Source organism: Megalobrama amblycephala, linkage group LG6 (genome assembly GCF_018812025.1).
Source record: "Megalobrama amblycephala isolate DHTTF-2021 linkage group LG6, ASM1881202v1, whole genome shotgun sequence".
NCBI classification, from domain to species: domain Eukaryota; kingdom Metazoa; phylum Chordata; class Actinopteri; order Cypriniformes; family Xenocyprididae; genus Megalobrama; species Megalobrama amblycephala.
Window position 1 is genome coordinate 38,722,126 of NC_063049.1, and position 14,809 is coordinate 38,736,934.

Genomic DNA, 14,809 nt, shown 5'->3' on the forward strand with positions numbered 1-14,809 from the left:
ATTCTGAGTTTGCATTTGCATTTTTTATTCATTTTGAGGAATACTGAATCTGTTTTTGTGCAAGTGAGATGAGTAAATGCATGCTCAAATTTAGACTAGAACCATCACCATCATGCACACAATGCATCAGCACATACTCCTGATTTCTCTCAACATGGGGACAGGAGAACTGTCAGTGAATAAATGGGAAAACAAAGTAACTTGCGCTACTTATTTGAAAAAGTAACTCAGATATTTTGTTGTAAATTTTAAAGTAATGCATTATTAGTTACTTGGAAAAGTAGTCTGATTACATAACTCTTAATCCTAAAAAAACACTAAGAACACCTTAGCCACAAAGCAACATGCTAAAATCACTCAGAACACACTGGCAACCTCATAGTGGCTACATCCTCAACCTCAATCCAATGGCTACACATATTGAGTAAGCAAATTACAAAAACCCAGAACTGTTGTATAATTGTAAGATTTCAACAGTGTCAGCTGAATGACTATTGCTGAACGAGACGGCTCTCTGACTGATGTCTTGTGTTTAGAAAGTTGTGTGTTGTAGCTCCCTACGGTCCAGTTCTCTTCAGAGACACATGGGGCCGTCAGGCTCGCTGTTTATTTTTAAAGCCCGTAGGCCAGTGTACATGGTTCAGCTGTCGTCAGGCAGCAATACAGCATGCGTCTGCGGCTCTTCAATATAAACCTCCAACAATGACAGACTCAAGTCACCTACCACATTTACAGAGATTCAAGCTTTGGTCCACACACCGCACTGGACTGAGCTCTACAGTGAGCTGCTCATGGGGCTCCTCGGGTCTCTGATTGAACGAACAGAAGGTCAGTGAGTATATGTGTGAATCTCAGGAAAACTGTCAAAACATGTTCAGGTTCAGGTCTCCTCCTCAGAGGTTCATTATTGACATGGTATTTTTAATTTAAGGTATACTTTAAATATACATATTAAATAATGGGAATTACAAATATCCTCAATATAAAATATATGGCTATATTACAGTAAAGACATCTTGGTGGAAAAAATAAGCCTATAAAAATATTTAAATAATGCCACAATGCAAAAAATACATATACACACACACATTATATATTTATAAACTTTTATGTTAGATGCGATTAATCACAATCAATCGATTTGACAGTGCCACTTTGGAGTAAAATGGTCTTCTAATTAATAAACTTGCATGTAACAATGTTGTGCAACTATAGTCACTATTAATGTACATTATAAAGACCTCAGGAAAGAACTGCACAAATCCACATCCATATCTTTGGTAGCATATTTATATTGGTGTCTCTCTTGCATAGTATATTGCTTTTTGTTGTTGTATTATGATTTTAAGTCACTTTGTACTGAAGCATTAGATAAGTAGTCAATGCATAAATCCACTCAGGTATTTTCACCTAATTTGTAGCAGTCCACCTTAAGACAAGATGAGCCAGACAATTGCAAGCCAGCCAATCAGAGAAGCTCTTACAGTGACGCAGCCATGAGTCCATGCTGGCAAAAAAGGGAAAAAAAGGCACAGATCGACGCTCACTGTAATTTTGGTCATTTATTGTGGTTCATGACACCTGAAGCAGACATTGTTTAGAAGTAGACTGACAGGACATTATGGCTAATGGTAAGAATGTTGAGCTCCAAAACACAGCTGGTATGTCATTGTACCTCATTGTACCTGAATGTCTGACTTTTATTTAAATAATTTATATTAGAACGAACATACGTTTTAGAGCTATTTAAATCGGCACTATGTTCAATGCTATGTATGCCATTTTTGTTGCCCAAATGATATTTAAAACTTATTTCATACACTTATGTGTCTGAAACTAAATGTACCCAATTGAAGCTGAACGTGTCATACAATCGCAACTTCGGACCTTTCCCGTTCTCGCACAAAATTTTCTCGGGAAACGCAAAAAGCATTTAAATAGGCTATATTTTCCCCCCGCCGTCTCAAGTTTAAATAATAGAGGCTTGTTTATAATTCTTCTTGCACATAAAGGCACTGTAGCAGCACATAACCTAGGAAGAATGTTTCTGGTTATTACATGTAAAATTCAAAAGTGATGTTTACTTCATCTGCGATAAAGCAAACATCGCGAGAGTCGTGGAGTGACTGGAGTCGAAAATACCGCATTTGACTGATAGAAGTTAATGTAATACATTTTCTTGTATACACTACCGTTCAAATGTTTGGGATCCATAAGTTTTTTAATGTTTTTAAAAGAAGTTTCGTCTGCTCACCAAGGCTGTATTTGTTTAATTAAAAATACAGTAAAAGCAGTAATATTGTGGAAATATTATTACATTTTAAAATAACTGTTTTCTATTTGAAAATAATTTAAAATGTAATTTATTCCTGTGATCAAAGCTGAATTTTCAGCATCATTACTCCAGTCTTCAGTGTCACATGATCCTTCAGAAATCATTCTAATATGCTGATTTGCTGCTCAAGAAACATTTATTGTACAATTGTACAAAATATTGTGTACAATTTTTTTTTCAGGATTCTTTGATGAACAGTAAGTTCAAAATAAGTGTTTATTTGAAATATAATTTTTTGTAACATTATAAATGTCTTTACTGTCACTTTTGATCGATTTAATGCATCCTTGCTGAATTATAGTATTAATTTCTTTAATTTATTTTCAAAAAAATAAAAATTCTTACTGACCCCAAACTTTTGAACGGTAGTGTATAATGTTACAAAAGCTTTGTATTTTAGATAAATGCTGTTCTTTTGAACTCTCTATTCATCAAGGAATCCTGAAAAAAAAAGTACACAACTGTTCCCTTTCATGGGAACTCGAGCTGCGTTGAGACGCTTTGGGAACGCCTCTGCATGATTACGTCGAGAAGCACTTGTGAAATCGGTCCAATGGTGTGACGGAAAGTCATAGGTGGGTGATGTCACAGACAAAGCATACCCAGAACAAAGAAAGCTAGCTTCTGTATCTTCAGCAAACACTCTGTGTATCGTGTGTCTTATTTGGTGTTGTCTGTCTGCTATATATACAACGATCTCTTTGTTTGAGAACAAGAGTATCATAAGCACCAATATATATATCGTGACACTATTAGAATGGCGAGCAAACAGCAGTTCACTCATTGTGTTGTTCTCCCTGACCTAGTTTCATCACGGGTGGGGATACACACAAGTTGTGTGTTGTTTGTATAGGAGTGGATCATGCCCAGTCAGCCCTTGAGGGAGCTGATTGTGTGCATTGTGAGAAACTATCCCTTAAAACACTCCGCTGGGCGCTCTTTGAGGAGGGCGTCTCGGTGGGCGCCCCCCACGGGTCGGGTCCTGCTGCTGCTGAGTCACAGCGGCAACTTCATTTGTGGGGATCGCAGATGGATCTGTCAGAGGGGTTTGAGATGGGCCCAGCCCTTTCTCTACCCTCACTTGGCAGACCCAGTGTCTCATCTCAGGGTGTGGAAGCACACGCTGGGAGGAAGCAGTCTTGGCCGTCTACAAGCTCCTCACATCGAGCGCAGCAAAAACAAAGTGTCGCTACCCATGCTCCCTCACAGAGAGCCTGGGGTTCAGCTCAGCCGAAGTCTTCGGGGGATAAAGCAGATCTGAGGTCTGTTATTATCACCAAGAAGGCTTCGAAGAAGTCCTGACGCCAGAAGTGTCAGACTTTTGAGGGCAGCCCCCTCTAGAGAGAAGCGTATATCACATTATATGATGTCTGCTCCTCTTTGGTGCCCTCAGGTCTCCAGCGGTCTCCAGCGCAACGGTCTCCAGCGATCCTCTGAGGAGGGTTGAAAAACATCTAATTCAGTTGTTCCCTGCTGGTTCGCTGCTTCAGGGCACCGAATTGAGTGCTCAAATTACACCAGAGGCCAGTCTCGAGAGACTGGTTCCCTTAGTAGAATTTCTGGCAGAGTGGAAACTTCTACCAAACATATCGCAATGGGTACTGCATACAATAGAAAAGGGTTACAGAATTCAATTCAGGTCTCGCCCGGCCAAGTTCAATGGGGCCCTCTCTACGGTAGTGTAACCCGAGCAGTCTCTGGTATTGGAACAAGAGGTTCTGACTCTCTTGCAAAAAGGAGCTACAGAACGGGTTCCTCCTCCCAGCAAGCTGTTAGGATTTTACAGCCGTTACTTCAGTGTTCCAAAAAAGGATGGAATGTTGCATCCTATTCTGGATCTGTGCATATTAATTCGCACAGTTCAAAAGCTCAAGTTTAAAATGCTTACACTCAAACAGATCTTGTCACAGGTCAGGTTCGAGGACTGGTTTGTGATGATTGATCTCAAGGATGCATATTTCCATCCATCATCAACACAGGAAGTTCCTCAGATTTGCTTTTGGGGGCAAAGCATATCAATATCGGGTTCTTCCATTCGGCCTAGCTTTACCACCCCGCACTTTCACGAAATGTGTGGATTCGGCTCTGGCTCCACTGAGAATCCAGGGCATTTGCACATTAAATTATATCTACGATTTGTTGATTTTAGCTCAATTCGAGCTCATGGCAGTTCGGCATCGAGATGTCGTTCTCACTCATATGCGAATGTTGGGGTTGAGACTCAATGCTAAGATGCTAAGAAGAAGAAGGTGAAACTAGGCCAGTCACTCACTGTAAAATAGTTTCAAAAACTGTTAGGACTGATCGCAGCTGCGTCCATCGTGATACCTTTTGGCCTGCTGTGCATGAGACCTTTACAGTGGTGGCTCAGGACCAAGGGAGTCTCCTCGAGGGAAAATCCATTTCACATGATCACGCGGCAATGCCTTCGTGCCTTAGTCATGTGGGAAGAGCCTTGGTTCCTGTCCCAAGGGCCTGTGTTGGGAGCTCCTTGTCATTGAGTAATGCTAATGACAGATGCATCTCTCACAGGTGGGGGGTGATCATGAGTGGTCGCTAGGCTCAGGGTCTGTGGCAGGGCCATCTTCTTTCCTGGCACATAAATCGGCTGGAAATGATGGCTGTGTTTCGGGCTCTCAAACACTTCCTCTCAGACTTGAGGGGCCATCACATGTTGGTTCTCGTGGACAACATGTCATGGTCTCTTACATCCACCATCAGGGGGGTCTGAGGTCGCGTCACCTTTGCAAGCTGGCCCATCAGATCGTCCTATGGGCCCAAGGGAAGCTGCTTTCACTGAGGGCAGATTACATCCGAGGGCATCAGAATGTGGGGGCAGGCATCCTGTTGAGGCAGGGTCCGAGGCCCGGGGAATGGAGACTCCACCCCGGGGTGGTGAGCTCCTGTGGAAGAATTTCGGTCACGCAGGAGTCGACTTATTTGCAAATCAGGAAACAAGACATTGTCCGATGTTGTTCTCTCTAACTTATCCATAGTTAATAGAATCCGGCTAGTTCATAGAATTCGGTCTCTCAAATGAGGTTGTTAAGACCTTACTCCAATTCAGAGCTCCCTCTACGAGGTAATTTTATGCAACAAAGTGGAAACTGTTCTCTTCTTGGTGAAGAAAACATCAGACAGATCCTGTCCATTGTCCTGTTGGTTCTGTGCTAGAATTTCTGCAGGATCGTTTTTCTACTGGACTATCTCCCTCCACCTTAAAGGTTTATGTGGCGGCTATATCTGCTTACCACGCTCCTATGGGTGGCTCATCATTGGGTAAAGATCCCCTGGTTGTATGGTTTCTTCATGGTACTCTGAGGTTGAGGCCTACACAATGCACGAGGACTCCAGCCTGGGACTTGTCTATTGTTCTGGAAGGATTGATGCTGGCTCACTTTGAGCCTCTAGAAGAGGTTTCCTCACCCTAAAGACTACCTTCTTACTTGCTATTTCATCTTTAAAAAATTGTTCTTTTGTGCCTTAAATTTGCACATGGTATGATGAAAGCCTTTCTTCATCCTAAACCTGGTTATGTACCTAAGGTCCCCACCAATGTCCCAGGGCCTATTGTGTTGCAGGCCTTCTGTCCTCCACCTTTTACTATTTCAGATAAAGAAAAACTTAATCTGCTATGCCCCTTTAGGGCCATAGACACTTATGTCCACAGAGCTGCCCTGTGGCATAAAACAGAACAATTGTTTGTCTGATATGGGTCCCCAAGGAAGAGGAGTCCAGCATATAAGCAGAGAATGAGTTTAAATTTAAATTTTAAAATTTAATACATATCTATCTTCATTTACTGATTGTGTAATTTATGTATTCTGGTCTCTGTTTCTCTGTTAGGTCGTACCCCCCCTTGGCTCCAGGAGCCTCTGGAACAGAGTGAGGACATGCATCTACGTAAAGCTGCCCAATTGGGAGATCTAGACACTCTCAGGACCTTATTACAAGAAGACAGCTTCAAACAGTGATCATTCATTCATTCATTCATTCATTCAAGTCATGATGAAATGGCGAAATGGAAGTAGCGACAGATTTTTTCTTGTACATTCTGTAAGGGATTATCCAAAAAGAAAAAAATGAGCACCTACACAACATTGGCTTTGCATTAGGGCCCACAAAGTGGTATGGAAGCTTGTTTCCACCATGGAATAAAAAAAATTAAAAGATAATTGCAACTTTTTATATCACATTTTTCTCACAATTCCGAGTTTACATCTCGCAATTCAACCTTTTTTTCTCGCAATTGGTAGTTTATATCTTGCAATTTGCGAGTTATAAAGTCAAAATCTGAGGGAAAACAATGACTTTATTTCTCACAATTTATAACACAATTACGAGTTTATATCTCACATTTGTGAAATAAAAAAGTCCGAATTGCGAGATGTAAACTAGAAATTGCGAGAAAAAATGGCAGAATTGTGAGATAAAAAAGTCATAATTACCTTTTTTTATTTTTTATTCAGTAGCAGAAACTAGCTTAAATTGTGTACCATACAAAGTAAACAAATCTGTATTTAAAAACAGACATTGAAATGTATTATGTGCTTAATATATTTAAGAAAGAATTTACTGCACATAAAAAAATTGCAGATTTTTTATATTGTTGCAGCGATTTTTATTATCAGTTTGAGGCAAAGAGCTACTATGGCTATATTTAAATATATTTGCCGATTTTTCATTTCTTTCTCCAATTTTTCCCCCATTTTTTGGGGGTGGGGGGGGGCTTTTAACAAACAAAATGAAAAATAATGGACATTATTACACTTCTAACATTCTGTCTGTTTTCTTGTTATCATTTTACATGTAAAAATAGCAGACTTTGCCTTTAACAGATTTTGCATGTAGTCTTAATCCACCACATTTCGGTCACTATTTCATACTCTTTCCGTTGTCTGACAGCAGAAACAGAAAAATATGTAAATGGAAACCGCTTTATTGGGCTTTATTTGACTGTATTAATATAATGAATGTGAGCACAGAGAGTAAGAGAAAAGAAAACAAATGTAAAATGCTGACATTAGCAGAATGCAAAAACAAAATGATGATGTATTAGATCAACATTATGAATATGCTAATTAGCGAGTCATCTTCTAACAACATTTAACGACTTTTGGAGCAGGCGTTAGCTGCTTTCCATTGACACTAGTTGGCAACACTGCTTACAAATCATCGCTTTGGATTAAAGTGTCTGCTAAGGGCATAAATGTAAATGTTCTTGTCCAATTCAAATGGTTATCTGGGTTACTTAATTATGTGAACACAGAATATAAGATTGCGTTAGCTGAAATGTGCAACATTGAATTCTTTTTTAGGCGAATCAACAAGAAGTTGATTTGGTCACATACGCCCCTGCGTATTGCTGCCATGATGGGTCACAGCAAATGTGTGGAGTTCCTGATCTCTCAGGGAGCTAAAGTGGACCTTGTCGATGTAAAGGGTCAGACTGCTATGTACATTGCTGTGGTTAATGGACACCTGGACTGTGTGAAGATCCTTCTGAAAGGCGGTGCTGATCCGAATGGCAGCAGGCTTCATGAAACCACACCTATATACCACGCTGCACAAGTGGGCCGAGTGAACATCCTACGAGAGCTGATCAGGTGGGATCGCTTTTCAAATTATATATCTTGCAAATAGGGTTGCAGAATTCTGGGAATTTTGAAAGTTTTGAATTTCAAAAAATGTTAATATTTGTATTAGTACATGCATGTCTGCTATAAACGAAGAGAATGTTTATATATACATTTGTACATAATACATTTTTTTGTATAAATGACCCAAATTTCCAATGAATTCTCTTTAATTCCTGTAAATTCCTGTTAAGTTTCCAACTTGCGATATTTCCAAAATTCCCCAGCTTAATTTACCATGGAAAGTTTATGGAAATTTTCAGATTTGCTGAAATTACGTCACGATTATGAATCAGGATTTTAGCAGTGCAGAACAGCAGCTTGGAATACAAAAAAAGATACAGTTTAGCTTGAAAGTTTGCATACCCCTTGCAGAATCTGCAAAAATGTTAATCGTTTTAACAAAATAAGAAGGATCATAAAAATTGCAATTGTCCTGAATAAGCTATTTCACATGACAGAAGTTTACAATAAGTCCACAAGACAAAAAATAGCTGAATTTATAAAAATTACCCCAGTTCAAATGTTTTACCTACCCTCGATTCCTAATACTGTGTGTGGTTACCTGGATGATCTATGACTGTTTTTATGTTTTGTGATGGTTGTTCATAAGTCCCTTGTTTGTTCTGAGCAGTTAAACTGAGCTCTGTTCTTCAGAAAAATCCTCCATGTCCTGCAAATTCTTGATTTTCCAGCATCTTCTGGATATTTGAACTCTTTCTAACAATGACTTTATGATTTTGAGATCCATCTTTCACACTGAGGACAATTGAGGGACTCAAACACAACTATTAAAAAAGGTTCAAACATTCACTGATGCTCCAGAAAGAAACATGATGCATTATACAGCTCTTAATGTTTCGGCTCTTAATACATTGTGTTTCCTTCTGGAGCATCAGTGCATTTAATCTTTTTTAATAGTTATGTTTGAGTCCATCAGTTAAAGGGTTAAAATGCTGGAAAATCAAAGAATTTGCAGGACCTGGATGATTTTTCTGAAGAACAGAGCTCAGTTTAACTGTTTGGAACAAACAAGGGACTCCTGAACAACCATCACAAAACAAACAAACAGTCGTAGATCATCCAGGTAACCACACACAGTATTAAGAATCAAGGGTATGTAAACTTTTGAACTGGGTCAATTTTATAAATTCAGTTATTTTCTTGTCTTGACTATATGTAAACATCTGTTATGTGAAATAGCCTATTCAGGACAGTACTAAATAAAAAAATAACATACAATTTTTATTTTGTAAGGGGTATGTAAACTTTCGAGCTCAACTGTGTTTTGAAGAATGTTGGTAATCAAACAGTTGACTTTAGTTTATTTCTGATTGACTCACTTATTTGAATGTGTGATATGACAAAGTTCATTAGTCTGTATGTGTCCTGTAATACACACAGGTTTAATGCTGATGTTGATGTTGACTACCGGGTGGAAGAGAGGGTTTATTTTGGCACGCGCACTTTGGCAACTCTGTCAGTCTGTCCACTGTTCATTAGCGCTGCTTGCCACCACTTCCTCTGCTTCCGCATTCTTCTGAATGCCGGGGCCAACCCGAACTACAACTACAATGGCCCCGTGAGCAGGGAAGCACTGGTCAGGGGCAGCGGCAGGGGCAGGGAAGCACTGGTCAGGGGCCGGGCCTCCTGTATTCTGGATGCCGTTCTGAAACTCGGATGCGAACCAGCCTTTGTTCGCTTACTGCTGGACCATGGCGCTGACCCGTATCTAGTCCCCTGGGACGAGCTCGATCCTGACACCATGTTTTGCTTTAAGATCAATGCTGAAGCCCTTCGAATCTACCAGGAGGCCAAAAGTAAGTTGTGTTTTAGATCATGTCATGTTCTTGCTTGAGCATCCGGTGTGTGAGGTCTGAATGCACTCTGACAACGGAAGTGATCTCTTGCACTCATTGAGATATATGCACGAGAGATCAGAGCACGTTTTCAGACCTCACACACTGGTTGCTATCAAAATATATCAAAAATGTATTTTTGTAAGTAATATGTGTTGCTAAGGACTCCTGTTTGCATGTCTCTCTTTAAGAGACAATAGAAACAGATTAAAAAGGTAGCGCTATAATTCTTTTTGCATGCAAAATCAGAGACTTTACACATTCAGATCGTGCCTCCAACATACTCCTGTTGGGTTGTTGACAAACTGGGGCCCAGGTCAGGAAGCAGCAGACAGACTGGCCATCTGCTAGCTGACAGACTGGCCATCTCACTTCTGTGACGTCTCACGTCACAGAAGTGAGATAATTCCCAACACGTAGAAACTCTTTCACCTAGATATTATCACATAGAGACTGTGTACCCCGAATGAGTAAATACAAAAAACTTCCAAACCCATTTAAATGTAAAAATTTAATTGCAATTTAAATAAACAAATGATAAAGTTTGGGTTGCTGAATATTAGATCCCTTTCTTCAAAAGCACATATTGTAAACTATATTATCACAGACAATAATCTAGATTTGCTGTGTTTGACAGAGACCTGGCTAAAACCAGACGATTACATTACTTTAAATGAGTCTAGCCCTCAAGCTTACGATTATCGACACAATCCTCTTCAGAAAGGCAAAGGGGGAGGTGTTGCTGTAATTTATAGTAATATCCTCAGTATTACTCAAAAGTCTTTCAAATATAATTCCTTCGAAGTGATGGTGCTTTATATAACGTTATGCAAGTTGACATTTGTTCTGGCTACTGTATACAGGTCACTAGGACACCATACAGACTTTATCAAAGAATTTGCTGATCGGAGTTAGTACTAGCTGCGGATAAAGTCCTTCTTGTTGGTGATTTTAATATCCATGTAGATAATGAATTAGACGCATTGGGATTGGCATTTACAGATATTCTAAACTCTACTGGAGTTAGACAACACGTGTCAGGATCCACTCATTGTCATAATCATACTTCAGATCTAATATTGTCACATGGAATCGATAAGCCGTTGAAATACTGCAGCAAAGCGATGACATCTCAGATCATTATTTATTCTTGTGTATACTAAATTTAGCCAAGGCTGCAAAACCACCACCCTGCCAAAACTATGATAGAACTATCACTTCTACCACTAAAGATTGCTTTATAAATAATCTTCCTGATCAGTTTCATCAGTTCGTTAGCTAAGAATAACTCAATGTTGCAACAGAAACTATTGTCTTTTCCAGCACAGTAAACTCAGTTGCTCCTCTGTGCTTAAAGAAGATTAAGGAAACTAATCCAACGACATGGTACAACGAGTACACTCGGGCTCTTAAGAGAGCAGCCAGAAAAGTGGAGTGTAGCTGGAAGAAAACAAAACTAGAAGTTTTTCGCATTCCGTGGAGAGAGAGAATGATTGAGTACAGAAAGGCCTTAAAAACGCTAGATCTACTTATTTTTCAAATCTCTTAGAAGAAAACAAACACAACCGTAGGCATTTATTTGATACAGTGGCTGAATTAACGAGAAATGGATCTTCAACTTCTGATGTTTCCAAACAGCACAGCAGTAATGACTTTATGAACTTTTTAACTTAAAGATTGATAATATTAGAGAGAAAATTATAACCATGCAACTGTCTACTACGGTAAAAATTCCATTCATTCATTGCTTCAGGACATAAAGAATTTTCTAAACTTGTTAAATCATCAAAATCAACAACATGTATGTTAGACCCTATACCGACTAAGCTATTGAAAGAGATGCTTCCAGAGGTCATAGATCCTCTTCTTAATATTGTTAATTCATCTTTATCACTAGGATACGTACCTAAAACGTTTAAGCTGGCTATTATTAAACCTCTTATTTAAAAACCACAACTTGATCCTAGAGAATTAGTCAATTACAGGCCGATCTCTAATCTACCTTTTCTGGCAAAAATACGAGAAAAGGCAGTATCATCACAACTACGTTCCTTCTTGGAAAGAAATGGTATCTGTGAGGATTTCCAGTCAGGATTTAGACTGTACCATAGTACTGAGACTGCTCTCTTTAGAGTTACAAATGATTTGCTCTTATCATCCGATCGTGGTTGTATCTCTCTATTAGTGCTTCTAGATCTCAGTGCTGCTTTTTACACTATCGACCACAATATTCTTTTGAATAGACTTGAAAATTATGTTTGCATTAGTGGAATTGGAAGTGGAATTGCACTGTCATGGTTCAAATCATACTTGTCTGACCGTTATCAGTTTGTAGTAGTAATGAAGAGATGTCATATCGAAGTTCAATATGGAGTACCGCAAAGCTCAGTACTAGGACCATTGCTTTTCACTCTGTACATGCTACCCTTGGGAGATATCATTAGGAAGCATGCCGTTAGTTTTCACTGTTACGCTGATGATACTCAGCTCTATATTTCTTAAAGCCCTGGCAAAACTTACCAATTCACAAAATTAACGGAATGCATAGCTGACATAAAAAACTGGATGACCAATAATTTCCTACTACTAAATTCAGAAAAAACAGAGATTCTAATTTTTGGACCAAAAACTTCTTCACGTAATAACCTACAATGCTGTCTAACACTTGATGGCTGCTCTGTTAAGTCTTTGTCATCAGTTAGGAACCTGGGTGTGCTCTTTGATACTAATGTTTCATTTGAAAGCCACATTTCTAGCATCTGTAAAACCGCATTCTTCCATCTTAAAAATATATCTAAACTACGACATATGCTTTTATTGACAAATGCGGAACAGTTCATGCATTCATGACCTCAAGGCTAGATTACTGTAACGCTCTACTGGGTGGTTGTTCCGCTTGCCTGTTAAACAAACTACAGCTGGTCCAAAACGCAGCAGCTAGAGTTCTTACTAGAACCAGGAAGTATGACTATAGGCTCCCTATTAAACATCGTATAGATTTTAAAATCTTGCTACTTACCTACAAAGCACTAAATGGTTTAGCTCCCCAGTACCTGAGCGAGTTTTAATGCATTATAGTCCTTCACGTCTATTGCGATCTCAGAATTCTGGACAGTTGATAATACAGTTGATAATACCTAGAATATCAAAATCAACCGCAGGCGGTAGATCCTTTTCCTATTTAGCACCTAAACTTTGGAACAGTCTTCCTATCGCTGTTCAGGAAGCAGACACACTCTGTCAGTTTAAATATAGACTAAAAAACACATCTATTTAAACTCACATACACATAATCCATTATCTACTTCTATAAATGCAAATTGTTAGGCTGCATAGATTAGGTCAGCCGGAACCGGGAACACTTCCCATAACACCTGATGTACTCGCTACATCATAAGAAGAATGGCGTCTACGCTAATATTAGTCTCTCTCTGTTTATCCCGAGGTGTGCCGCAGCCTGCCAGATCCAGGCCGTATCCAGATGAGATGAAGGACCTGCATCTAGACATGACGATAACACAGCCCTGACATTTCAACTAATCTATCCCCTACAAAGGCCTCCTTCCATTTCCTTTCCCTATGTATAGATAAAATGTTATTAAAATTATTCCAGTTCGCATAGATCCACGGACACAACTAATTTTTCTGTATTTTGCGGACCAGACAGGTCATTTGGCAAATTTTTATTTTTTAAAAAGACCAAGCTTCTGCACACATGCACACTCAAACAAGCAAACCTATAGACTAAACACACAAATGAACGGCAAGAATGCATTAAAGGTATTTGGTTTTCAGTAGGAAAGGTGTCATTTAAGCGCCCCCTAAAGTAATAATTAACAATTTTTACAACGGAAGTGATTCAATCAAAAACCAACTTTAGCTTGATAATAATCTTCCTGTTGTCACTGTGAAGCTGCTTTGAAACAATATGTATTGTGAAAAGCGTGGTTACACTTGATTTTATGGTGTCACTGTTACAATGTAATCATAAATGTAAATACTGAGTAATATAAATTAACAACATGTACTTACTATAGGGTTAGGGTAGGATTAGGGTTTGGCCAAAGGTTAGTTGAATGTACTTATGTTATTACTATGGTAAGTACATGTAATATATGTAACAATGACACTGTATAAATAATGAAGTGTTTTATTTAAGGGTATAACTTTCATAAATCCTTTTCTCCACAATTAGAGAAAACAAGATCATGTTATGTGCTTTCTAACACAGGAAACCCAAAGAGCTTGATGCACCTCTGCCGCATTACAATCCGGAAGATCATGGGCAAGGAGCGTCTGTCATGTATCTCTTCCCTTGAGCTGCCAGAAATCATCAAAAGATTTATGTTTCACGAGGATTGATGTTTTGCTTCTGCATGGAGATGGTCGATTAACTCGAGGATGTAAGTGGCCACTCGCTCCTCAGCATTACTTACATGGAAACCGATGACTTCCAAGGTAATGCCATTTTTCTGTGTTGGTTTTGGGGGAAATCTGTGGTAAATGGAGCTACTCTCCTTGTTGCTGCCATTTTAAGAAAGTTTTAGATACTCAGCTTTGCACCATGAGAACACCTCTTACCAGTAGTAAAATCACTGTAACACAATACCTTTTGTGGCTTATTACTTTAATGAAGGACAATATTGATTGAACACCACTGATGAGAGAAAATCATTTTGAGATTAGTCTTATTTTTGTTATTTTAGCTTTTTCCAACAGTTGTTACAGCATTAAAGTAATGACTATTTAATATTATTAGAATGATCATATTGATGCTTTTTGATGTTCCACCTATTTGTGACTATAATTGCCTTCCATAGTTTCTGTATTTTTTGCATTTTCAGTAGTGTGAAGCAGTTCTGTACTTTATTAAAGTAGCTTCTACTTTCCTTGAATATTTTATTTTGTTGCAACTTTTGTATACTTTTTTTGTCCATATAAATATATTTTTTACTCTGATTCATTCTGATTGTCTCATT

At 38.8% G+C, this 14,809-nt stretch overlaps 1 protein-coding gene across 3 annotated transcripts; it reads left to right on the top strand.

The window, feature by feature from the left end:
* The first annotated feature begins 1,476 nt into the window (after positions 1-1,476).
* On the top strand, positions 1,477-14,789 carry LOC125270684 (ankyrin repeat and SOCS box protein 1-like). 3 transcript variants are annotated; one of them, XM_048194561.1, is made up of 6 exons: positions 1,484-1,631; positions 2,772-2,910; positions 6,182-6,305; positions 7,654-7,941; positions 9,376-9,791; positions 14,062-14,789. In XM_048194561.1, the coding sequence occupies exons 3-6, from the start codon at positions 6,229-6,231 to the stop codon at positions 14,190-14,192; spliced, it is 912 nt and encodes a 303-aa protein (XP_048050518.1). In that variant the 5' UTR covers positions 1,484-1,631; positions 2,772-2,910; positions 6,182-6,228; the 3' UTR covers positions 14,193-14,789. The 3 variants fall into 3 exon arrangements, with proteins under 3 accessions (XP_048050517.1, XP_048050519.1, XP_048050518.1); XM_048194560.1 differs by lacking the exon at positions 2,772-2,910 and having other exon boundaries at positions 1,477-1,631; XM_048194562.1 differs by lacking the exon at positions 2,772-2,910 and having other exon boundaries at positions 1,483-1,631; positions 6,182-6,391.
* Positions 14,790-14,809: the final 20 nt, after the last annotated feature.